This window comes from Suricata suricatta, chromosome 2 (genome assembly GCF_006229205.1).
Source record: "Suricata suricatta isolate VVHF042 chromosome 2, meerkat_22Aug2017_6uvM2_HiC, whole genome shotgun sequence".
NCBI lineage: Eukaryota > Metazoa > Chordata > Mammalia > Carnivora > Herpestidae > Suricata > Suricata suricatta.
Window position 1 is genome coordinate 147,967,237 of NC_043701.1, and position 24,939 is coordinate 147,992,175.

General features: G+C 43.5%; 2 protein-coding genes, 1 long non-coding RNA gene and 1 pseudogene across 11 annotated transcripts in view; 3 read left to right on the forward strand and 1 right to left on the reverse strand.

Moving 5' to 3' along the window:
- The window catches only part of CHAT (choline O-acetyltransferase), a 42,508-nt gene extending 40,022 nt beyond the window's left edge, over positions 1–2,486 (forward strand). Inside the window, exons 13-14 of the mRNA XM_029915953.1 lie at positions 307–444; positions 2,217–2,486. Coding sequence (XP_029771813.1) covers positions 307–444; positions 2,217–2,486 — 408 coding nt within the window. The remainder of the gene's footprint in view (positions 1–306; positions 445–2,216) is intronic.
- Positions 1–12,817, reverse strand: part of LOC115273081 — a 31,488-nt gene extending 18,671 nt beyond the window's left edge. For 6 of the 7 annotated variants that reach the window (XR_003900664.1, XR_003900660.1, XR_003900667.1 and 3 more), the window contains exon 1: positions 12,756–12,817. This is a non-coding gene — a long non-coding RNA (uncharacterized LOC115273081). The remainder of the gene's footprint in view (positions 1–12,755) is intronic. The other variant, XR_003900654.1, reaches the window with a different exon arrangement.
- LOC115273075 lies at positions 8,323–8,662 on the forward strand (annotated as a pseudogene).
- Positions 12,818–12,909: 92 nt separating the features above from the next.
- C2H10orf53 (chromosome 2 C10orf53 homolog) lies at positions 12,910–23,278 on the forward strand. 3 transcript variants are annotated; one of them, XM_029916003.1, is made up of 4 exons: positions 12,910–13,022; positions 16,687–16,812; positions 22,243–22,362; positions 23,038–23,278. In XM_029916003.1, the coding sequence occupies exons 1-4, from the start codon at positions 12,926–12,928 to the stop codon at positions 23,100–23,102; spliced, it is 408 nt and encodes a 135-aa protein (XP_029771863.1). In that variant the 5' UTR covers positions 12,910–12,925; the 3' UTR covers positions 23,103–23,278. The 3 variants fall into 3 exon arrangements, 2 of the variants coding, with proteins under 2 accessions (XP_029771863.1, XP_029771870.1); XM_029916010.1 differs by lacking the exon at positions 16,687–16,812; XR_003900678.1 differs by lacking the exons at positions 12,910–13,022; positions 23,038–23,278 and adding an exon at positions 13,030–13,453 and having other exon boundaries at positions 22,243–22,329.
- The last annotated feature ends 1,661 nt before the right edge of the window (positions 23,279–24,939 follow it).

A 24,939-nucleotide genomic window follows, 5' to 3' on the forward strand; every position in this document is an offset into this window, starting at 1 on the left:
AGCAGTGACCATGCTGGTATCGAGAGGTGAGGGATACTCAGATCATAGACCTTTAACTCAGACATGCTCATGTTAGAACTGAGCCTGCTCTGGACTCACCCTGTGCATGCAGGAAGGGTCCAAGGTACAGAGGCTGAGTAGTAAAGTGGTCAGTCCTGGAGGGCCACCCATGTCCGCTGTCCACAGCAAGCCCTGGATAAGTGCAAGCCTTGACCTTGCAGTTGTCATTAGCATGGTGGACTAGAGAGAAGGGGGAGGCCATAGGAGCCCATTCTCATGTCCTGTTCTTTGTCCCTCACTGCCCAGGCCATAACAGGGATGGCCATCGACAATCACTTGCTGGGGCTGCGGGAGCTGGCCCGGGACATGTGCAAGGAGTTGCCCGAGATGTTCACGGATGAAACATACCTGATGAGTAACCGGTTCGTCCTCTCAACCAGCCAGGTACAGCCCTAGTGCAGCTGTCGCCCAAGGAGCCATTTAGTATAACCAGTTCGTTTTCTAAAAGGCCACTTAGTGTAACCAAGTGACTACAGCACACTGGTTGGAGTCAGGCAAGTCCCAGCCCTGCTTCTTACAAGCTGTATGACCGTTAGTAAAATGACTTAAACTCTCAGAGTGCTGGTTTCCCCACCGCCTAAATGGGTGTAATCATGGGTGCCACCCTGGCACAGGTGGACTGGATGGGGACTGGTGCCCTAGCCATTATGCTTATTACCTTTCCATCTGTTACCGGAGGGGTGGTGTTCCACCATGATGACCACAAGATCTGATGCCCAGTAGGTCTAGAGTGACTCAACTAGAAGCAACGATGTGGGTAGAAAGCCGAGCCAAGTGCCTGGCATGGACAGGACCCTCTAATCAGGTCACAGTCATTATTATAAAGGTCTGTGTGACCAACAGCAGGTGATAAGCTGCCAGGCAGCATCTCATCACTAGTGCCACGGGCTCGTTGTGTTGGAGGGCCATCATCAGAAAGACAGAATGAAATCCACTAGAGAAGGCAACAGTTTAGGAAAGAAAACAACCCCCCAAACATCAGTTTACTAAAACTGCACCTTATCGGCTAAACGCTGGACATGGGCAATAAAAGGGGCTGACAAAGTTGTGTCTGAGGATAAAAGCCCATTCAGTAATCTGATTTTGTCATTACGGTAGTGAGCTCACAGACGTAAATAAACAAGGGCAGGACACAACAGCATAAATTCTTCAGGAAACCATCCACGGGCAAAAAGTGCTTTGGAACAGTTTTACAGCCTTCGCCGTCGCACGGCAAATTTATCTCACAATGAGGTGACTCTATTAGCAAGACTAACGGTTGGTTCTGCCCCATTAAAATGGCCGATGCCATTTTCTGAAGGCCCAACTACAGAGCCCCAGAAACCTCAGGTTTAAAACAAACCCCACTCTGCAGGTGCTCAAGAATGTGTTTTATTTTCCCTGTAAGACCAGAAAATAAAATTAATTTGGGGTGTGGTGGTTTGGTGTTTTTTTTTCCCTCCCAACTGGAAATGAACATTTATGGCTTCAATGCCTTCAGAGACACATTTTCCTGATTTGTGATCCTGATTACAAAATCTCAGCACTCTGAATTCAAAATGTATTAGGTGCGTAACTAAAACTCCAGTTTCATGGCAATCGTTGAAATGTCCAATGCTGGGTAATTGTGCATGGCAGGGCCGTGGGGAGAAAATCAGACCAGCCAGGCAATACTGACAGTAATTAAGGATGGGGGGGGGAATCGACAAAGAAGACAGGCCAGATTTCCTTCTGTTCATAAATGACTCTCTCCGGGAGCTAGACTCCGGGAAGTCTAACTGTTGGGTGCCACCAGGGTGCCATTGAGTTAATTACCCTGATTGCCTCGGTACCTCAAACAGCCCCCTGGTGAAGGAAAGACTCAGCCTGAGCCCCAGCACAGGTCACTCTGGGAGATTTTGACTCCCCAAGTACAGCAGACTTCCAACCAGGGAGTGGCTTATGGACCCTCTTCTTCTGATACCGTGCGGTGAGACGGGTTTGTTTTTATGACTCTGGCTGTCGCCATCCATGCTGAAGCAATTGGTTCATTTGGTTAATTCAGTCAAACGCCCAGGTGGGAAAGAGAGAAGCAAATATCCCGTCGAGGCCTCCAGGGTGTTGAAACGCCCTGCATTCTAGCAAGTTCAGGGGTTACATTTCAGAACAAGCAGCTTCTGACCTGTCCTCTCCTCCAGGTGCCCACAACCATGGAGATGTTTTGCTGCTATGGTCCCGTGGTGCCCGACGGGTACGGGGCCTGCTACAACCCCCAGCCGGAGAGCATCCTTTTCTGCATCTCCAGCTTTCATGGCTGCAAAGAGACCTCTTCGACTAAGTTTGCAAAAGCGGTGGAAGAAAGCCTCATGGAAATGCAGGACCTGTGTAGTCCACCCCAGTGTACGGTGGGCAAGCCATTGGCAACAAAAGAAAAAGCAACAAGGCCCATTCAAGGGCACCAACCTTGACTCCTGCCTGCCACTAGGTTTCACCTCCCCAAACCCAGCATTCTGCCGCTGCTAGACCCTGCCAAAGCCCTGCTCCCCACCCCCTTTCCTGCTTCCAGTAGCTCCTATCCTCCAAGCCCTACACAGAGACCGCACTGAGGCATCACACAAAGCAGGAGTGTTAGGAGGAACGTGTCCCTCATTACTCATGGAAATTGTCGTTATTTACCAAGGTGCCCTCTGGCCTGTGTACTGGAAAATAAGACTGCCTGGCTCTGAGGCAGCCTCAATGAGATGGCGACGTCTATACTGCCTTCCCTCCGTGGTATCAGAAGCTTAATGTTGGTGTTTGCTACCCGAGCAGGACCTAGTGCGTCCAGGTGATATTTCCGTCCAACAAAAGAATGAGCCACCCTGTTACATGCAGTGTACCTACATTAATCATGAAGAAAGAGGCTAACTCCAGGTCATTACCTCTTTTGGGGGAGGAAGATTGGGGGCTTTGTTTTCAGATTCACAGCAATCTGATCATGGCATCCACATCCCCGAGGATACTGCCACTCACATTTTTTCTAGTTCCTTCCCCCTCCCCTTCACAGGAATCATGCCCTTATAGGTGGCCTGCCTTCTAGAGAAGAGAGAGGGTTGCTTTGGGGTTTTCTGTTGTTGTTGATTTGTTTTGTTTTGTTCATCTTTTTAAAAAATGTTTAATGTTTACTTGTTTTTGAGAGAGTCAGAGGCAGAGAGGGAGACACAGAATCCGAAGCAAGCTCCAGGCTCTGAGCTGTCAGCACAGAGCCCAACGCAGGGCTCAAACTGTTGAGCCCCAAGATCATGACCAGCCTGAGTTGCTTAACTAACTGACCCACTCAGGCACACCTTGTTTTATTCATTTTTAAGAGAGGATTTTAAGAAAACCACCATATAATTAATTTCAGAAAATGATCTCAGTGATCCAAGCAGGACACCTGCAGACAGCTGGGCTTCTTTATGTGGAGGATGTTACCCAGGGATTCTAACTAAACCCCGTGTGGAGGAGTGCAGAGGACTCTCCCAGCCCCCAGTGAGGAGGGCAGGTGAGGAGACAGCTGGTGTGGAGTAGGGCCAGGAGGAGGGAATGGCTATATCCAGAGCCAACCCTGATGGAGGGGCACACCATGCACAGAGCCAGAGTTTAGGATGTTCCAAGAGGTTGTGATCATCAAGAAGATAGGAGAGAGGCACTTCCTGTTGGGGAATATTTTCATACTAAGTCTAAAATAGCAAGGGAGTGGGAAAGCAACACTGCAAATAGCTGAAGCAGCCTATCTCTGTCCAGAGGAAGCACAGAGCTCGGCTTTCACCACTAACTTCTCCTGTCCTACTAGTGAGAGACTCCTGAAAACACCCCTCGCCCCATTCTCACTGTGCTCTGAGGCATTCTGAGCTCTGCGCTCTGGCCCAGGGACCCTGCACATGTCCCTTTGGACAACTGTGCAAGCTTTCTGCACTTTGACCTCTATTGAAGTAGGCAGGGCTGAGATGGGGGACCTTTGTTCAGCTCTTTGAAAACACAAACAGCCCCAAAGGGTAAATTCCTTGAGCCCTGGTTTTAGATTGAGGATTTCTAGTGGATGATCTGGGAGACTTTGGCATTGCCCTTCAAAGCCTCTGGTCTGTAGGTGCAGTCCTCCAGACCTCCACCTTCCTGCTCCCCTTGGGAAGGAGCAGCCTAAGAGTCCTGGGAATGTCTGGGGAATTTCTGTCCACCTGATGTAAGTTGACCCCAAACCACCTGTCTGTTATCACCAAACAACCACAGTAGGGATGAGTTCTCTTCTGATTTCCCTCCATGGATTTCTGGACATTTGATTTTTGGGGTCTGGCTACCCCACTGACCTTGACCAAAAGACCTAAATACCCAGAGACTCAAGTCCCTCCATCATCAAATGGGGACAAGAACGTCCCAAGTTTGCAATGCTATGAAGATTGCAGATCGTGTCTGTCAAGAGCCTTGCACAAGCAGGTGGCACTGGTGTCCATTGTCAGGGTGATGTTACCCCAGCAGGCAGTGCTCAGGTGAATTTATTTCAAACTTTTTACACTGATTTGAAAGAACCAAACTCACATCTGTCATTCTTTGAGCATATGGAAAGGAAACTGACTCTGTATATTCAGATATCAGCCATACACGGTGAGGGGTTAAGAAGTGCTGGGTTGTGGACATGTGGCAGGAGGGAACACCTCCTCTTTCTGAGGAAGAATCTGGAAGCTGGTCTTCCCCCTCCAAGAACAGGTGGATGCACTGAGTCTTTATGCAAAGGCAATGCTGAGCCATGGCCATGGGCATCTCTGGGGGACCCTTGAAATGGAGACTGTTTCAAGCATCCCCAAAGAGATGGAACACAAAATCTAGAGATAGTCATTTCAGGGCAGTGATGCATAATAAAAATGCTTGTGGCCACCTTACAATACTGCTAAGTTGCCAAAATATATAAAGTTGACATTTGAGTTCTATTTTTATAAAATTGTTCTAGATTTATGGCAATATATACATGTGTATTTATAGTCTTTCAATTTTAAGTTATAGTTTTGTGCTTTAAAGAAATATATGTATGACTAAAGAACTGTATATTGAAAGCACTATATTCAAAAAATATTTAAAGACTGTAAGCCCGTATTCAATAAAAAGTAGTGCCAAGAAAGATGGTGTTAGCCATTGTTTCTACCCAAAAATGCTATAAAAATTTTGTTGTAAATTCTGTGAACGGGGTCAGTGATTCATTTGGCATGGTCTGAGGTCTGTCCGCAGCAGCAGTGGATGTCTGAAAGGTACAGGAACCAGGAGAGAAAGGGAGGAAGGAACTTAAGTCTCTCCTACTGTGTGGCATGGGGAGAGGACAAGGGGCAGAGAGACTTCCCGGGCTGTTTGTGAGCAGGTTGGCAGAAACAGCCAACCACTTAAGCCTCCACAAACATGCATAAGACAGAATGGAGTGGGCAGAAAAGCACCAGGCTCAGAGATGGGGTGCCTGGACTATAAATCCAGTTCTATCTCTAATTTGCTGTGGACTTTGGGGATGTCACTTCACCTCTGTGGCCCTGTTTCTTCATCTGTGAAATGGGGATGTGGATTTCAGCACTACCCACTTCCAGGACTGTGGTGAGATGACATACATGGTCCTTGTTTGAAAACTTAGAAAGTGATGTAAAAATCTCTCATTGCATGCTCATGGCTACATGCACACAGGTTCCTTCACCCAGCACAGCCCAAAGATACATTCCAAGCTGCGAGATTGCCTCTGCAGCCACAAAAATCCACAGAACCAGGACTGAGATTCCAAATGCTTTCAAATCAGAGCCTAAAAGGAATCTTAAGTGTCTGAATTTGTAGAATTGGGATGCAGAAAAGGCATTATCCAAAAAGATAATGGCTAAGAATATTCAAGGAGAAATGGTGGGATTAGGAACAGGATCAAAGTAAGGTCAGCTTGCTCTTATTTATCACATAGATCACATATGGCCCTAAAATAACAAGATGAAGACAGCAGAGAGACGACTACAAACAGGCAAGCCAGCCCCCAACGTATAAAATAATGCAACCCCTCGTTGTCTCTGGAGGTTCTGTGGGGTAGATGTTGGCACATTTAGCTAAAAAGGCACACGAGAGTCCCTCCCAGGTTCACAAGAACAACCAGAAGTTTCCAAACTAATCCTTGGTAGCAGGGAGGACCAGTGTATTTCATTCCCTTTATAAATTCAGCTCATCTCCCTCCTTTTATAGTTCTCTGAGTTTTCCTTCCAAGGAGGCCTTTTGAGTCTGCAGGATAAACAATATGCCAGCTCTGGGAAAATCTGGTCTCATCTCACATAAGAGAGCCCGTCTATAGCTGTTCTCTCTGTTTCCTAAGGGCTAGGTCTCTCCTTGTTTTATTCCTTCTGTTTCTTCTATCTCCTTGTGGGATTTCACTTCCTATTTCTGTCCCTTATGTGATATTGGACCCCAAGTTTCTCTCCTTGATCTCTATTTTTTTTATGTTTAATCATTTTTGAGAGACAGAGCACAAGAAGGTAAGGGGCAGAGAGAGAGGGAGGGAGACACAGAATCCGAAGCAGGCTCCAAGCTCTGAGCTGTCAGCACAGAGCCCAATGTGGTACTGGAACCCACAAACCATGAGATAATGACCTGAGCCAAAGTCAGACGCTAAACTGACTGAGCCACCAAGGTGCCCTATCTCTACTTCTTATATTAGGGAGCAGCAAACTGGGAGACTGAACTGATACAGAAGGGCCCCTCTACCTATAAAAACATATGCACAGGGAAAATTCTTTTAAACATATAGTCCAATTCAAAAGAAAGAAAAGGAATCCTCACATTACAAAAAATTTAAAAAAGCAGAAGAATGTCGAAAACAGAAGAGTGAGCAGGAGTTAAAGATGTGTCAGACCAGACACAAACCCCAGTGGCTAACAGCAGGGTTTACCACCCCTGCAAGTTGAGAGAACTTGATCTCAGCTCATGCAAGATGGGAGATGCAGCTAAACTCCCTGCACAGAATCAGAACCTCAGAGCAGTGTCCCAACTCTAACAACAACAAAAAGAAAAGAAAAGAGAAAAATCTAGAAAAACTCTTCCCATCAGCCCAGGGGAGCATTGAGGACCCATGCCATTCACTTCACTCAGGGCTGTAGATGATGGAAAAAAGACATCCATGAGAAATTAAACTAGAAATATGTGCCTTATGTAAATGTGGAGGCTGTTTATACAACTGATTTGCAAAGCAGGAATTCTAAGCCAATAATTTTTTTTTTCCTGGATCAATAAGATCCAAAGGGCCTTGGCAGAGTCCAATATAAAACCATCTTCCTCAAATGTGGAAACACCAAACACCCAGAGAGGAAAAACACTTTATTAAAGATGAGCTCACAGTCAAAAACAAAACAAAACAAACCACCCCCCCCAAAAAAAACAGCAAAAGAAATAGTTCACAAGAGGGAAAGAAGCAGATAAAGCAAACAGGAGAGTTAATATCACAAAGATTGGAGAGAAAATATGACTCAGACAGAAGCTGTAAAATAGGTATGTTTAATATTATAAAGAAAGAAATAAAAATACAAGGAAGATACATGTAGAAGTTCAGGAAGAAGAGATTTGGAAGAATGGAGGAAAGCACTATTCAAAGAGAAAATTGTTAGGAATATTCCAGAATCAAAAAAATACGTTACTCTAAAATCCTTGGGTCAAAGAAGAAATAAAATGGCAATTTAGAAATACTTAGATCAGAATGATAATAAAGATACTACATATCAAAATCTCTGGGATACAGCAAAAGTGATACTTTGAGAAAAACTGATACCTTAAAATAGTTACATCAGAAAAGAACAAAGACTGAAAATTGATGAGCTAAATGTACACTTGGTACAGCAAGTGTACTTTTTTCTTAAAAAGTAAGAAGAGGTGGGGCACCTGTGTGGCTCAGTCGGTTAAGCATCTGGCTCTTGGTTGTGGCTTAGGTGGTGATCTCGCAGTTTGTGAGATGGAGATCCATGTCAGGCTCGTGCTGACAGCATGGATCTTGCTTGGGTTTCTCTCTCTCTCTCTCTCTCTCTCTCTCTCTCTCTCTCTCACTCGCTTACTCTTTCTCTGCCTCTCCCCATGCACATGTGTGCGCACACCCTCTCTCTGTCAAAAATAAACTTTTAAAAAAAGGTAAGAAAAAAGAGCTAAACAGTAAACTCAAATTAAGAAGCTAAGACAACTATCAAGGAAGGAGAAAACATAAAATAACAGAGAAGCTAAAAAAAAAAAAAAAGAAGCAAAAGTTGGTTCTTTGACCACATGCTCATGTTCTGTGGAGGCCAGGGAGCTTAGCCGGTCATGGCCAGGACAGGTGCAGCAGTCGGACTGACCATTGCTGCTGCAGGATTTGCAGGCTGTTATGTTTTGCAAGCCATGAAACATGGAGCTTCAAGCAAAACAAATTTTTTGAAGTCTACCAAAATCTGCCTTTCGTGGTGGCTATGATAGAGGTGCATTTGAACCCAAAATGACAAAATGAGAAGCACCATTAACATTAGGCATAAGCCCTACTGCCAATAAAGGAAAAATAAGAGATGCTTGTTGAAGTGTCCTTTGAAATCACCCAGACTAGAGAGGATCTTCTTATATAGAAGCCAAAATGAAGAAAGCTAAAGATTTACTAGAATGTCAAGCTTAAGAATGACATAAATGTGTAATGAATTTTAAGTTCTTGTTAGTTTATGTAGATGAGTGCCAGGTTCTTATAATGAAATGCCTCAAAATTACAAGCTTTCTAAATGATTTAGCACAAGCTGAACCAAAGCTTTGGTATAAATTTCTTCTTTGAATTTGAGGATTTTAAATCAGATTATAGAATATTTGGAGATTCTGGAAAACAGTGTGGAGGTTCCTCAAAAAATTAAAGATAGAATTGCCCAAGACCTAGCAATTGCACTGCTAGGAATTTATCCAAAGTATACAGGAGTGCTGATTCAAAGAGGCACATGCACCCCAATGTTTATAGCAGCACTATTAACGACAGCCAAAGTATGGAAGAGCCCAAATGTCCATCAACTGATGAACATATAAAGAAGATGTGGTATGTACACACACACACAAACACACACACACTGGAATACTACTTGGCAATGAAAAAGAATGAAATCTTTGCAACAATGTGGATGAAACTGGAGGGTATTATGTTAAGCGAAGTAAGTCAATCACAGAAAGACAGATATCTAATGATTTCACCCATATGTGGAATTTTAGAAACTTAACAGATGACCACAGGGGAAACGAAGGAAAAATAAGATACAACAGAGGAGGCAAACCATAGGAGACTCTTAAATATAGAGAACAAATTGAGGGTTTATGGGTGTGGAGGATTGGAAGGGTAGAGAAAATGGGTGAAGAGCATTGAGGAGGCACTTGTTGGGTTGAGTGCAGGGTATTGTATGTGAGTGATAAATCATTGGAATCTACTCCTGAAGCCAGGACTACACTGTATGTTAGCTAACTTGACAATAAATAAGTAGGATAGATAAACACATACATACATGCATACATATTTGGAGATTTAACACTCAGTAATCATGGATAAATACAATTTGAATAGAAATATTTTTCATTATTAATTTAGCAAATAATCTGCTACCTACTTTCAGGCAAAATGAGTGACTCTCTGGCTTTCAAGGAACCCCCAATCAAATGGGATACTGACAAACTGGTAACTAAAATACAATGTGATAAATATATATATTTTTTAACTTGGTTCTTTGAAAAGAATAACAAAATAAACAAGTCTCTGGTAAAACCAATGAAAACAAGAAAAATTCAGAAATATATAATATAATTAATAATAGGTAGATATAACCATAGTAGACATTATAAAGATAACAAGGGAATATATCAACCACTTTGTGCCAATAAATTTGAAAACTTAGATAAAAATTCTTAGAAAACTATAACTTACTAAAACTAATAAAAGAAGAAATAAAATTTCTGAATAGCCTTATAAATCTTAAGTTAAGAGAAGTAGTAATTTAAAATCTTCCCACTCAGAAAAATAAGTATGGGGGTGGGGGTGAGGAATGTAAAATGTTATAGACATCGCCTACTAAACGTTCAAAGAAATGATCGTTTTAATTGTATATAAAATCAATAAGGGAATATTCTCTCTTTGTATAAACTCCTTTATTTATTCTCTGAGTCTAGTATAACTTTAGTATTCAAACCAGAGTTAGATATCCAATAAAGAAAAACTAAAGGCCCATTTTCCTCATTCATAAATATCCAGAAATCTTAATGAAACTATAGCAAACAAATTCTAGCAGTATATTAAAAAGATAATGCACCCATGACCAAGTCAGGTTTATCTAGTAATGCAAGATAGTTTAATATTAGAAGATGATCAGCACCAGGTGATATATAAAAGTGTTGAATTATTGTATAGTACACCTGAAACCAATATGACATTGTCTGTTAACTAACTGGAATTAAAATAAAAACTTAAATAAAAGAAGATAGCTAAATGTCATCTACCCATGAACATGTTAAAGAATAAAAATATAGGACCATTCTAATAGATCACTGAAATTGCATTCAGTAAAATTCAACAGTCATTCATAATTTTTAAAAAGTCATAGTAAAAGGAATTAGAAAAGAACTTAGTTTGACATAGAACATCTACATAAAACATACAATATACATCATCCTAAAAAGGGAAATGTAGGCTAAAAGGAGGATATGCACTATTTCCACTTCTATTCATCATTACACTAGAGGTTCTAGCCTGTGCAACAATAAAAAGAAAGCCTTAAAAAAAGAAAAAGGAAAAACTAATATTGTCTGCAGACAAAGTCATTGTCTACATAGAAAATCCAAAAGAATCTATATATAAATTAACAGAAATCAACTAAAAAGATCAGGATTGCTTATATAAAATCAACATATAAAGTCAATGTTGTTTTATACACCAGCAACAAACAATAAAATCACAATACAAAATACATGCTATACAATAGAACCCAGCAATAAATTTAACAAAAAACATGAAGACCTATACACTGATAATTACAAACTGCACTGAAAATACACTGAGGAAAATCTAAATAAAGGAGAGGTATTTCAAGATCATGAATATGGAAGCCTCAGAAAGATGCTAGTATTTTCTACATTGGTTTCTAGATTCAATGCAACTCCAGCAAAACTTCCACAGGGGGATCTTCTGCCTCTGACAATGGTAAACTAGCTAATTCAGACTGAGCAGCCTACAGAAGACATCTTTAAAAATCTGGCATATATGTTTTTAAAAATCTTCTTGAAATCATAAAAGAGCTAGCTAGATCAAGATCAGGGAGAGGATGGGAGTAAGTAAGCATAGCACTGGAGATGTTTTTATTCTGGAGCTGTTCAGTGATCTTGAATAGGCAACTAGAAGGTACGATGCAGTGTTTGTCTTTGCAGCATTAGGCATATAAAAATTGGAGCCCAGCACCACTGGGGGGAATCCTGGCAAGCCACCACCCTCACTGGGGCAGATATGAGAATAAAATATAAATGAACCCAACTCCACCTGGCCTGCATTCTAGTTATAAGTCATCTGGGTGACTCAGATGACCATAAGCCCGGAAGTCATATTAAGATGATCCTGGGTTGCTGGTGTTACTGGGAATTGGCAAGCAGTGAAGAAGAAAAGAAAGTCTTCTACAGAGGAAGATAACATCACCCTTGGCCTCAAACTGTTCCTACAGATAATTTTTCTAATACCATGTCCAGTACACATTTAAAGTAAACCAAGAGCTCTAGACAAAATAAGCAGACACTAGTAGAAATAAGAACAGAAAGAGAAACATGGGGTCTCCAGATAGTGGAATTCTCAAACACAGATTATAAAATGAGTGTCTTTACTATGATTGAGACGAAAACCTCAAAACCAAAACATTTGGCAAGAAACTGAAAACTATAGAAAGTGTTACAAAAAAGTAAATTTAAAAAAGGACCAAAGTAAAGTTCCAGAATTAAAACATAAATAACTGAAGAAAAAAAAAAACAACCCAACCATATTGATGGCTTTAATAGCAGTTAAGATACAGCTACAGAGAAAATTATTAAACTGGATTACAGGTAAAAATGAATGAATGAATGCATACATACATATATAACCCAAAAGAAGATCGAAAAGAGAAAAACACTGAAGAAAAGAGACATGAAGAATACAGTCAGAAGGTCTAACATACATTTAACTGAAGTCCCTAAAAAGTGAGAAAATGGGACCAGAAGCAATAGGTGGAGAGATAATGACTTATATTTTTCAGAAAACAGATGAAGGACTTAACAAATCTCAAGCAAGATAAATAAAAAGAAACCTGTACACACACACACACACACGTGTGTGTGTGTGTGTGTGTGTGTGTGTGTGTGTGTGTGTGTGTGTGTAGGCACCTTACAAGGGTTTCCAATGCATCCTATACCACTGAGTTGCCTTGGAAGGTTACCTGGTCCCTCTGGGTCTTAGTTTTGTAAATACAAAGTACAAAATACAAACTACTCCATAAGGATGGTAAAAAGACTAAATGAGATAATATATGGAAAGTATTTAGCATGTCACTTGGCACATACTTTCTGTAACTAGCTATAAATGTTGGCTCTTGCTATTTATAATTAACGCTTGTCATACCAAGTAGAAATCCTGCATTTACCTGGCTGTCGCCTCCACCTACCACCGCACCTTTCTTGCACCCCAGTGGTGGTGGTGCAGATACCCAGAAAAGAAGAATCCTCATCCTTACCCCTGACACAGGCCTTGGCAGGGGACTTCGGGTGGAGTAGCCTCAAGTAGCCTCCCTTCCCGCCCTGGCTCCGCCCACCCCGGCGTGGCCACACCCTCTCCCAAGAGCGTGCTGAGCGGTTGCCTAGCAGTGTGTGTTGCGCTTTGGCCCACCCTGGCGGCTTGGCTGCCATGCCGAAGAACGCGTTAGTCATCGTGCGCTACGGGCCATACAGTGCAGTGGGCCTGCCTGTGGAGTACCGCACCTTCCGCCTAGAGGGCCTGCAAGGTGGGCAGCCGAGCGCCATAGGGACACCTAACTGCGTGTGCCCAGGTGCACCCGGCCTCTGAGCACCGGTGCAGGCGGTACCCTCTGCCTATACCTCCTTCCTTCTGCAGACCCAGACTAAGTACCATAACCTCTGGAAAGTCTTCCCTGAGCCTCTACTTCCCCAGGATGATCTAGCATCTTCCTCTGGTTTCCACTGCTTTGAAATAGGAGTGGAAACAAACATGCACTGCGAGCCCACTGAGCACCAGGCAGTTTACACAAATTATTTGGATAGGAGGGATTCACGTAACCCTGCTTGAACAGAAGATCAAGAATATTAAGTGACTTTTCCAAAGTCGTGTGGCTGGAAAACGGTGGGGAGTCTACACTTCCAGCATTCAATCATGCAACAACCTCTACTGAGCTAATATGTGTTGGACACTTTTCAGGTACCAGGGACTTACTGGCAAACAAAGATATATGTCCTTAAAATGACCTTCTCATTGTTGACTACTAGTTAACAGTTGTGCTGAGCCTCCAACAGAGGGATGTAATCATAGTGGGGCCTGCCACTGGCTATAATTGGAGGGAGAGGGGAAGATCTGGAAAGGTTTGTTTGCTGAAATTATACTCGAGTTGAGCTTTAAAAAGTAAGGAGGAAAAAACTAGGTAAAGAGAAAGAAGAGCATGCCAGACAGAGAAACTACAAAGGCTGGAAACATGAACAAATGAGGTAGTTGTTGAACTGTGGGAAGGATGAGGCTGGAGAGGTAGTCGGGGCAGATCCCGCACGGCCCTTTGCAAGTTTCAGGCAGGGGGATAAAGCTGTGACTGTCTGAGGAGAACAGAGCAGAGGGGGCCAAGAATGGAAGCAAAGAGACAAGTTAAGAGACTCCAGGTGGTCCAGGAGAGAGATGAGGGTATCTTGGGCCAGGACAGCCATAGAGGGGCAGTGGATTAAAGTAAGAGGAAGGAGATGGGAGGCAAGGGTCAGGAGGATGTCCTCCAGATCCAGTCGGCGTCTGGCTTGATCAAAGGGCTGATGAATGGGGGTGCTCTACACTGAAACTGACGACAGACAACACAGATGGACTGTAACCTGGAGGAACATGCTCCATTTTGACTGTATTAAACTTCATGTGTTTTCAGCTATGTAGATGGAGGTACTGAGTCAGCTCTGCAGTTCTGAAGCTCAGAGAAAAAGTCTGAGCTAGAGATAGAATGGTCTGAGTCATGGACTTGGGGACAACACATAGAATGAGAAGAGAGCCCAGGCCTGGGCCTTCCGTCTTCCGTGCTTTCAAATGCTCTAATTTCCCATCGGAAACTTCTCACCAGCTTTCTCTCCCTGGCTTCATGACACTTATTGTATGTCTCAACAATCTTTTGCCCAGACAGCTATGCATTTTTCATTTGCCTGTGCGCTGCCCACGGCTTTTCCACCCTGTGTGAGTTCCACCCTGGGTGAAACAGACGAGGGCCTTGTGCCAGTCCCTAGGTAGCCCCCGAACAGGGCAGAACAGACAAACACGGAATCTGCAAAACATGATTTTCTCTGTTCCCTCTAGACACGGGGACCAGGGCCCACACCGGAGTCAAGGGCTATTACCTTCAAGGCTGCCAGCAAGGGAGGGAAGAGGTGGGGCAAGGGCAAGTAAAGATGCCACAAAGCTGTCTTAGCATCTTAAAGTTGCCTTGGTCTTGACCCTGTATTCACTCTTTTGCCAACTTTGACTGTTTTCCAGAGTTCTGACAAAGTTTGTTCTGACAATTTCTGTGTTTTTTTTAATGTCTCTGTGGAGGAACGGGAGTGGGAGTACCCACTCTGCCATTTTGCTGTTGCCTGCAGACCCTTTTTAATTATGTTTCTTGCTGCTGCATAATCAGCATGACTGTTTCAACTAGGTCATTTCCCTACCAAGAATTATATTAAAGGAGAACGCACAAAATAAACATTGTGTTATAATGTACAAATTACAAGTATTGACGTAGGGGATACTTCCCATCCAGTTTGTACACAAATCCCATGGACTCACCTGGTCACCGCTGGTCACTTGTCTCCTACTTGTGTTCTTGGCACTGTTGGCAGAGAGAATGGCATGAGCAGAGACCAAGTGCAAGGACTCTGAAGTCCAACCAATCTAATTTTGAATTGGTCTCCACTATTTAGTAGCTCTGTGGCCAAAACCAAGATCAAGTTATTTCACTTTTGCAAGCCTCAGTTTACTTATTTGTAAAGTGGGAGCAGATCCCTGCCTCACCGATGTGAGATTCCAATGGGAAAATGCACACAGAGTCATGAATACCATACCTGCGCATAGTAAATAAGCATTTGTTCTTATTAAATCTGGGCACAAAGTTACTAGGAAGGGAAGGAGGGGGCCGAGTGGGGCATGCTGGGAAGCATGGGTCTCACTGTAGGGTGCTATGCAACAAGAGAGTCAGACCTGTATTACCCTTGGCAACAGAGGGCCAGCGAAGTTTCTTGAGCTAAAGAATCATGAGATTAAGGATGTGCCTTAAGAAGCCAATTCTCAGGGAAGAGATCTGGGGAGGGAAAGTGAGAGAAGATGAATTATTAAGAGATATTAAGAGGTTAGAAATTACATTCTGAAATTCAGGGGGAAAACAAAGGCGGATTTGAGTCACAAGTAGTTATGAGTTTGAATAATGTCTATGTGCTGATGGCTTCCAGATTTCTCTCTCCCATCAGAACCTCTCCTTGTCACTGGGGTGTTTAGTAGGCATCTCAGACTAACGTCTGAAGATTCTAAACTGGCATCCTAATACCCACCCCAAACTAACCCCTCTGTGTTCTCTCCCTCTCAGTTCACATAGCTCTGTTCTTTCAGTTACTCAGGCCAAAAACTTTACAGACAACTTTCTGTCCTCTCTTTGCTTCACACTCATCAGACACCATCATCTCCTGCCTGGATTAGGGTCCTGATGTCTCTACTGAGCTCCCTGTGACCACCCTGTCCCCTGCAGTCCGTCCTTAGCACCTAAGCCAGATGATGCCTTTAAACTTGAGTCAGAGCATGGTCTGTGCCTCCAAGAACATCCTGGTGGCTCCCAGCTCACTTAAGAGAGAAGCCAAAGGCTTACAGTGGCCTACAGGCTCCTGGTGTCCTCCCTGACCTCATTTCCTCCGTCCCCTCTGCCCTCAGTCACTGGGCTGCAGCCAACGCAGAGCTCCTCACTGCCCTTGAATACCCTAGTGCACTTTGACCTTGGGGCATGGCAGCTGCTCCACCTGGAATGCTGTTTCTCCAGATTTCTGTAGAGTCCTCACTCTTCACTCCCTCGCAGTCTCTGGGTGTTTCTCAAAACTCACCTCTATCAACAGGCTTTCCTTGAGCATCCCCATCAAAACTGTCAGCACCTCCCTCTGCCTCTCTCTTTCCTATCTCCCTTCTTTCCTTTTTTAAAAACAATTATGTTTTTACTTATTTTTGAGAGACAAAGAGAGACAAGCATGAGCAGCGGAGGGGCAGAGAGAAAGAGGGAGAAAGAGAGAGACAGAGGGAAGGAGACACAGAATCCGAAGCAGGCTCCAGGCTCTGAGCTGTCAGCACAGAGCCTGATGTGAGGCTTGAAGTCATGTGCCATGAGATCATGACCCATAAGTTTGAGCACACTGTTTATCTATGCCCTCATTAATCACAAATTCGTCTTTTTCTAGGCGAAACGAACACTTCACCTACTTGCCTCATTATCCATCTCTTCTCCTGGGATGTATGCTTCAGGGGAACTAGGATCCTGGTCTGTCCTGTTCTCTGCTGTGTCCCAGTGTCCAGAACTGTGCCAGGTATATCTTAAGGGCCTAAACATTAAATAAATAAAATTAACCTGAATGGAGCTGAACACTGGATCCACAGGAGGTAAGACGTGGGGAGAAATCAAGGAAAAATAGAAATCAAGGAAAGACAGAGGGACAGTGGCTCCTCTGAGGGGCACAGAGGTAGGAAAGACTCCAGAGACAAAGGAGGCAAGTGAGATGATGATATCAAGAAGAAAGTGGCTAATGGGCACCAAACTGTTAAATAGGAGTCATTTCTTTCTTTCTTTTTTAATGTTTTATTTATTTTTGAGAGAGAGAGAGCATGAGCAGGGGAGGGTCAGAGAGAAAGAGGGAGACAGAATCTGAAGCAGGCTCCAGACTCTGAGCTGTCAGCACAGAGTCTGACACAGGGCACGAACCCACAAACTGCGAGATCATGACCTGAGTCAAAGTTCGATGCTCAACTGACTGAGCCACCCAGACCCCTCTATGAATGATTTCTAGTAAAGGCGAATTCGTGGTTAATGAAGGACGTAGAAAAAAAAGTGTGCTCAGAGACTGGGAGAGGAAGGCAAAATGGTACAGAAACTTTAGAGGCCAACTTGGCCATGTCTTAAAATGTAACTGTAGACTGTAGAATCAAGCTATTCCATTTCTCAGTCTCATGTATATGTAAACTCGCACATGTACACAGAGGCATACCCAGGAATGTTTCCTGCAACGTTCTTGCTGATAGTGGATAATTGAAAACAATCGGAGAAAGAACCAGCTTGAATACATTGTAGTACAGTTGTCACATGAAATGCAGTGCACCTGATTCATGTATATACTGACAGATCTGGATCACCACGACTTGATGAATAAGGTATATTCCTGAAATCTTCATACACTGTGATCCACCTTCCATTGAAAATGACAAAGAGGGGCTCCTGGGTGGCTCAGTCAGCTAGTCTCCAACTTTGGCTCCGGTCATAATCTCACGTTCGTGAGTTGCAGCCCAACATCGGGCTCAGTGCTGACAGCTCAGAGCCTGGAGCCTGCTTTAGATTCTGTGTCTCCCTGTCTCTCTGCCCCTCCCCCACTCATGCTCTGTCCCTCTCTGTCTCAAAAATAAATAAAACCTTTAAACAAAAAAAAAAGGAAAGAAAATAACAAAGAGAGGGGGAGGAGGAAGAATAATGGGTGATTTAAAATGTTTTGCCCTATAATTATAAAGTTTTTAAAAAATCGTGGGTCTGCATTACATTTATAATCTGATAAAGTTTTATGGGGCGCCTGGGTGGCTCAGTCAGTGAAGCATCCATCTTCCGATCAGGTCATGATCTCACAGTTCATAAGTTCAAGCCCTGCATCAGGCTCTGTGCTGACAGTGTGGAGCCTGGAGCCTGCTTCGGATTCTGTGTCTTCCTCTCTCATTGCTCCTCCCCCACTTGTGCTCTGTGTCTCTCTCTCTCTCAAAAATAAACATTAAAAAATTTTCATCTGATAAAATTTTCGAGTTTAAAATAGTTGAGGGTAGTTTATTTTTTTTTTCCAGCAAAAGTGCTTTAAAGAAGTAAGAAAGGAGATGAGTCAGACTGTCAATTTACTAAGAGGGGCAGGAAAACTGTGTGAGCCGCTGAATGTGCTGATGGTAGTCCATCTCTGAGAGCACAGGGCCAGGAGAAGGTGGGCTGAAGCCTCCATCTGCAGGAGGTTAAGATGCAGGGAGAGATGAGCAAGCCGAGGGCACAAGCAGCTCTTCTCGCAGTAGGGGAGGGGAAGGAGTATCTTGAGAAGATCAAGGGTAGAATTTTTATGGTTGAAGGAGAAAAGCATTGCAAGGCATCAGCAGGTGGTTGATTTTTAAAGTTAGTTTGTTTATCCCTGAATGATAATTCATATAGTACCAGCAGCCAACATTCACTGAGGGCTGGCAAAGAATGCCGAGGTATTAGCAAAAGCAAAGCAGGGAGTATCTGGTCTCCCCCCTACCCACCCACTCTGTTCTGTCTCCCACTCCTCCCACCACTTTAGAATCAATACTAACATCACACTAAGCAGAGTGGTGCATTCAAAGTCCTCTTCTGTAAAATCTACATCTGAATTCTATATGTTTCTTTAAAAATCATAGCTCTTTATCATTTCCCAAAGTCCTGCTGGCTTTGGAAATATGCCTGATATTTCCTGAACTTACTGCACCTTAAGGAATCTGAAAATGTTTGTTCTTTCTTTATTACCCACAAATTATAATAGTTCAGCAAAAATGTCTCTATTATGGCCTCCATATTAATGAAACTAAACTATGCAATGTTTAAGAAAAAGTCCTAAGTGATCTCCTGGCCAGGATTGCTCCTTATCCACTGGCCCTAGGTCTGCCAAATGAGCTGCTAAAGGGAACTAAAAGGAATTAAAACCAACCTATAAAAATTGGAACCACGCTTATTTAGCGACAGCACCCTGGGTGCCATTCTCCCATCCCTAGCAATGCGTTAGCTGCGCACATTAACGGTCATCGGCATTGCCTCTGTGCCGAGTAGAGGAGGGGGAGATGTCTGTCTGTCTGTTTGCCTTGACTTCCTAACTAGTAGAGTGTAAATTACTCCCAGATGGTGCCCAGTTCTCCGGCACTGAGAAAGGGGAGGCTTTTCCGTGTCCCTTCAGTTTACCCAGATCCCCCTTGAAGGATGAGGTGCCACTTCAAAGAGGCAGGCATTCTGCGGGTGGCCCTACAGCTTCTGTTTGATTTATGCTGGAGTTTGGCTGCCGCCTTTGGAAAGACTTTGTTGCAAGGAGTATATTTATCTGACCTTTCTTTGACTAGACAACCCCACAGCAGCTCGTAGGAAGGAATGGGTCCTCCATGTGGAGAGGCGGCATTTGGACGAGCTGCAGGAATTCCGGTGCCTCTCCAAGTTTGATCCCTTAAGCCCGCACTGACCACCCCATAGCTGGGCTCAACACACCCCGACTGATGAGAAGGGGGCAGGCACCCTGCGAGGGGATACATGACGTGAAGTCTGGGGTGCCTCACTGCTTTAATAAGAATCAGACTTAGGTCACTCAGGATCCAAAAAAGTCATTGGAGATTCCCAGCACCATTAATGAGTTTGTTTATTTAACAAGCTATACTAACACTGGGCATCTGGTGGCGTTGGGTGAGGGGATTACGGTCCCTGAGGAGATGTCCTCCCAGGCTTTGCGAACCACGTAGAAAGTGAAGTGAGAAGTGGTATGTGTGCTCTCTTAAGAAGGTCTCTCTGTAGGGCTTGATTTGCCCAAGTATGAAGTAGACTCTCCAATTCCAATAACCCCCAATTCCACAGGGTGGGTTATTTGGGGCATCACATCCTGTTTCTTAGATACACCTTACCACGAAGGAGTGCTGCCATTCTCATAAAAGAAACCCCAATCCCAGATGTTATGTGAGACTCAGTCAGACAGAGCTCTCCCCTCTGGGGAAAGGAAAGGTTTGTGGCCCGCTGAAGGGTGCACACCTTCCCAGGGTGTGCAGAGTCCCTCCCCACTGACATGGTGTCACAGTGAGCAACTCCAGACACAGCCTGTGCCTCCTTCTCTCCCGAACCCCCAGGCCTTAGAGAGTTGCTGTTGTGTGTTAGTTGGATAGAGGTAACACCTTGCCTCCAGAGATGGGGTAGGACAGAGAAACTGTTTTATTCCTGAGTTCTTCCTATCAAATTAAAGTACATTTCCCAAGAACATCTTCCGACAAGCAAAGCCAAAGTCCTGGAGGCCAAGTTGCCCCCTCACTCACTTGCAACTTTTCCCTCTCAGGCTACACATCCCCTCTCCTGAGGGGGTGCTGCTGGGAGAGTGCCCGATTCCCAGAAATCTCTGCCTATAGACTGCCTTTCTGCTTCCTGGAATGTCCACTGGCCATGCCAAACTGCATGGACTGCTTCATTTCAACAAGGCATTAGTCCAAGCTGAGTGTCTTTCCTCCAAAGATGTTTAAGACAAGACACTTAAATAGGATACAATAACATAAATATGCTAGAAAAAAAGATGCGGGTGTTCCGTAGAGAGAGGCGTTAGCCGACGCAGGGTCAATTAGGGCTCCCGCTGGGTGCCCAAGGAGCACTATCTTGTTAATGGAGATCCTCACTGAGTTACTCTCTGAAGTTCCTTGACAGAAGTGAAATTAAAATCACGCAATTAAAATGTTCACAGTTGGGGCTGGATGTTCTTGAACTGATTGAAAGAAGAAGAAGTGGACATGCCAACATTTTGAACCAGCAATTGTCTCTGTAATCAAGTGCAATTAACTGACATAATTGTCTGCTTTTCTGCACATAAGACTGATTGCAATGCTAAGACTTTCAAAAAATAATTTGCCCTTCATTGGGTTCCTCATCCCAACTTAACCAAAATTCTCACTGATGCATGAAGATCGCACACTGACTCTACTACCAATGTTATAGGGTGAAAACTTCAGGAGGATGTAGGGCAGACCTGTTAAAGAAAACAGAATTCCATGCTGTTCATGCACATCATTTCTCCTAAACTCCTACACTTTTGTGTTTCCACAATAGAGAATAGATCTAACGACATTTCCATGGCTATCTGCAGGGAAGTGATAACCACAAAGCAACTTCCAAAGGTGTGAACAAAAATTCAGTTCATTAGCTTTAAAAAAAAAAAAAAAAGAATTTTGTTTCTTCTTATTCTAGAAAATCTGGAAAATACTGGAATAATAAAGACAAAGAAGTTTCACATTCTTACCAGAGAGATGACCACTGAGTATTTCTTTTCTTTTCCTATTATATATACATCAATTAGTAGTGAAGATGTATTTTCACATATGCAATACACGTATCCTGATTGTACATATTACAAATATTTTACTTGCTATTAAAAAATTAATAAACATTTTTGAAATGTTCAAAAAAAACCCCTCATCCTATGGACCTACCACCTTCTTACAATTAAACAATAGGTTACACAAAGTATTTTCTATCATAAAACTGCAGAAAGGAACCGCTCATTACAAAAGCCTGCCTGTATTTCTGACTTTTTTCCTGAGAAGACTTTCTTACAAGTGCAATTTCCCTGGCCAGAGTTCATTTTGTAATTCTGAAATTTTGAGGCTTGTACGGCCAAATTACCTCCAGAAAAGTGACCAATGTATATTTCCAACAACAGAATAAGAAGTTACCTAATTCCTCCCATCTCCTCCAACATTGAATATAATCTCTATAAGAAAAGTTCAAAAACTCTTCCTAGAGACATCCCCTCTTTTCACACATCCTATGAGTCTAGGGCAAATCGCAACCTAAATCTGAATTGCTCAGGTCTCTGGCTGTGCCAGCATTGGGTGGGTACTCAGCAGGGCAATGGAGTTATAGCCATGGACAACTGGAGAGTGAGCCTGCTGCTGGCATTCATGAGAACATCCACATCGCAGGTTAATCTAGACCCTGTCCCCAGGCCACCCACACCCCCTTCCATCTTTTCCAGCTGTGTTGGCCAAAGATGGACACAAAGTCACCCTACAGAAGATACAAGACTGGAATGTAGTAGAACTCGTGGTGAATGAAGAAGTCGTCTTTTCCTGCAACATCAAAGACCTGGAATTTGGTACGTCCTTCAGCGCTGCTCCCAAGCAACATTTTGCCTTCTCGGAAGTGTGCTCAATTTCTAGTTGAAGTGGCCAGTGGGTTAGGATCAGATTCAAATTCGTCCTGACCCAATTGGTTTCTGAGTCTTGAATTCTTACTCAAAGCCCTGTGCTCTGTGTTACATGAGTGAGCACATCCTGAACCACACAAAATGTTTGATCCTCCTTCCCAGAACACTGGACACAAAAGAGGGACAGAAGGAAAAATTAAGTTTTAGCGTCAGATTTCAAATGATGTAACAGGCACTTAGGGGTAATAGGTTTGGGGGGGGGTTTCCTTTTTATTTTCACATTTTAACAATGTGTGTTTTATTATTATTTGTCTTCAAAACAGGTTTGTTCCATCTGATTATTCTACCTAGGTTTGCTATCCCCGCAGTGCATGGCATTATCAGTGACATTCTAGGGATTTCATTGCCCTGGAGAGCTTCCGGCCTCACAGGCTGGCATCGCCCATACCACACTCTGCTCAGAAGTAAAAGCTTTTGCTTTTATTGCTCTGTTAAAGGCTAGTTAACAATTTACCGGACTATGTACTATGAGACTTGTCTTCTGGTGGAAATCATGCGTGTGTCTTACATGACATGAAATTCTACAGAAAGCTGGTCAAAGGAAAATTGTATCTCTTTCCCTAGGAGGTGATGGTAAACTAGACCCACTGTGTGAAAAGGCCAGGATAGCCGTCCTAAACGCCTACTGATCTCCTACCTGGACAGGCCCTTGTCTGAGGTAAACAAAAGCAGTCATTCCAGGATCCTGGGCTCTGTCGGTCCAAGGTAATGTCAGCCTGTCCTTCAGCATGCCCACCATAGGGTCTCTCACCTGGGTGCAGGCGAACAAGACCCCCCCAAAAATAATAAAAGCACGTCATCATTTGCAGCGTCTTTCAATTTCAACCCACAGGGCGAGACCTCCAATATCAGGTATGTGTTGAGCTGAGGAAAATGATAAAATGCAATCTAATAACAGAGAGCCATCCTGTACTAATAACAGAGTTTGCCAGGAGCATCTGAGATTCCATTTTCTAGTAAGGAAAGAGCTGGGAACAGGTAAAATTAAAGATTTGGTGGGGGGAGGGAGGGAAGAGAGTGCTCCTTGAAAATCTGAACCCAGAATTAATGTTGGTATCTGGAAACCGGGCTATTTCTACAGGTTGATTTCTTGCTTCTGATGCAATACTATTTTAAGTGTTCATATACCTAAAGTCAAATCGTTGGTTATTCTTCACAACAAGAAAAGTATCTGGCCTGTTTTGCATTCGCCTGTCCAACAAGCTGTTCAGAAGAAGACGGGGAAGACCCCAGGGCAGACGGGTAAAGCGGCTGCTGGGCCCTCTGGAGAAACACACAGCCCTGCAGGGTTAAAGAAAAACGTTGGTCACAGGCATTGTAAAAATCAGCCATGTCAGAGTGACATTCTTTGTACGTTCAGGTCCTGTGCACCAAATTTTAGCGCCTGTTCTTAGCGGTAGAGAAATGCAGATATCGATCTAATGACGTTAACTGTGAAGTCATGGTAAAAACACATCACACCTTGTAGGGGAAAGATGGGTTCCTTCACAGAAGACTCTGGGCGCCCTGGTGAAAGAGAAGGGCTTTCAGGGCCTCAGCAAGGCCACCAGCTGGCTCCTGCGCAGCCCCCTTGGGGAGGCGACCACTCTGCTCCCTGCGGCCTCACTGCACCTGGGAAGCCACCCTTCCCATAACTCCAGGTGGCCTCAAACCTGCACCCCAGAACTTCAAAGGCATCTGGGAGGCGATGAAACCACCCGTACAAGTTCTTTCTCGCGTGAGGAGGTGGGGGATAAAATTTTCATTTTCAGCCCAAGCAGCACTTACCAGATTTTGTTCAGAGATTACAATGCTCCAGGATTCTGGAAATACTTAATCATCCTCACTGAGAACCTGAGGCTAAAAGAATTCCCCCCTGGCGTCTGGTGCCCGTTCTCACACGTCTTCTAACCCTAGCTTTAGTCTCTCTTTCTCAAAGATCTGTTTAAGTTAGTATAGATGAAGAATTCTGCTTTCATACATACATTTTACTCTAAGAGAAGTACATTTTCACTACAGTCAAATGGAAAAAATACAAGTGGGGATAAGGTATAAATCTGATAACACTTTGGTATATTTCAATTTGAGTTTCTTATATTTATGTTTGAATATTCATTAAGAGATAGATATAGGGGTGCCTTGGTGGCTCAGTTGCTTAAGCGTCCGACTTTGGCTCAGGTCATGATCTCACAGTCCATAGGTTTGAGCCCTGTGCTGGACTCTGTGTTGACAGCTCAGAGCCTGGAGCCTGCTTCAGATTCTGTGTCTCCCTCTCTCTCTCTGCCCCTTCCCCGCTCATTCTCTGTCTCTGTCTCTCTTTCTCAAAATAAAATAAAGACATAAAAAAAGAGATAGAGAAATTGATTTTATTAAGTTGAGACCACGTTGTATGTACCTAATTATGTATCTATTTTTTAGCTTAGCATTTTATGTTGACCCTCTTCCTGAGGGACTAAAACATTTGTCCAAGTATTCTATCATGAAACA

What these genes read in the sequence shown, in the direction of transcription:
- C2H10orf53 (XM_029916003.1), top strand. Translation starts at nt 12,926, where the DNA reads ATGCCGAAGAACGCGTTAGTCATCGTGCGCTACGGGCCATACAGTGCA. An exon ending in CCGCCTAGAGGGCCTGCAAG is followed by an intron (nt 13,023 to 16,686) that starts GTGGGCAGCCGA and finishes GTCTTTTTCTAG; the next exon opens with GCGAAACGAACACTTCACCT. An exon ending in AGTGTCCAGAACTGTGCCAG is followed by an intron (nt 16,813 to 22,242) that starts GTATATCTTAAG and finishes CATCTTTTCCAG; the next exon opens with CTGTGTTGGCCAAAGATGGA.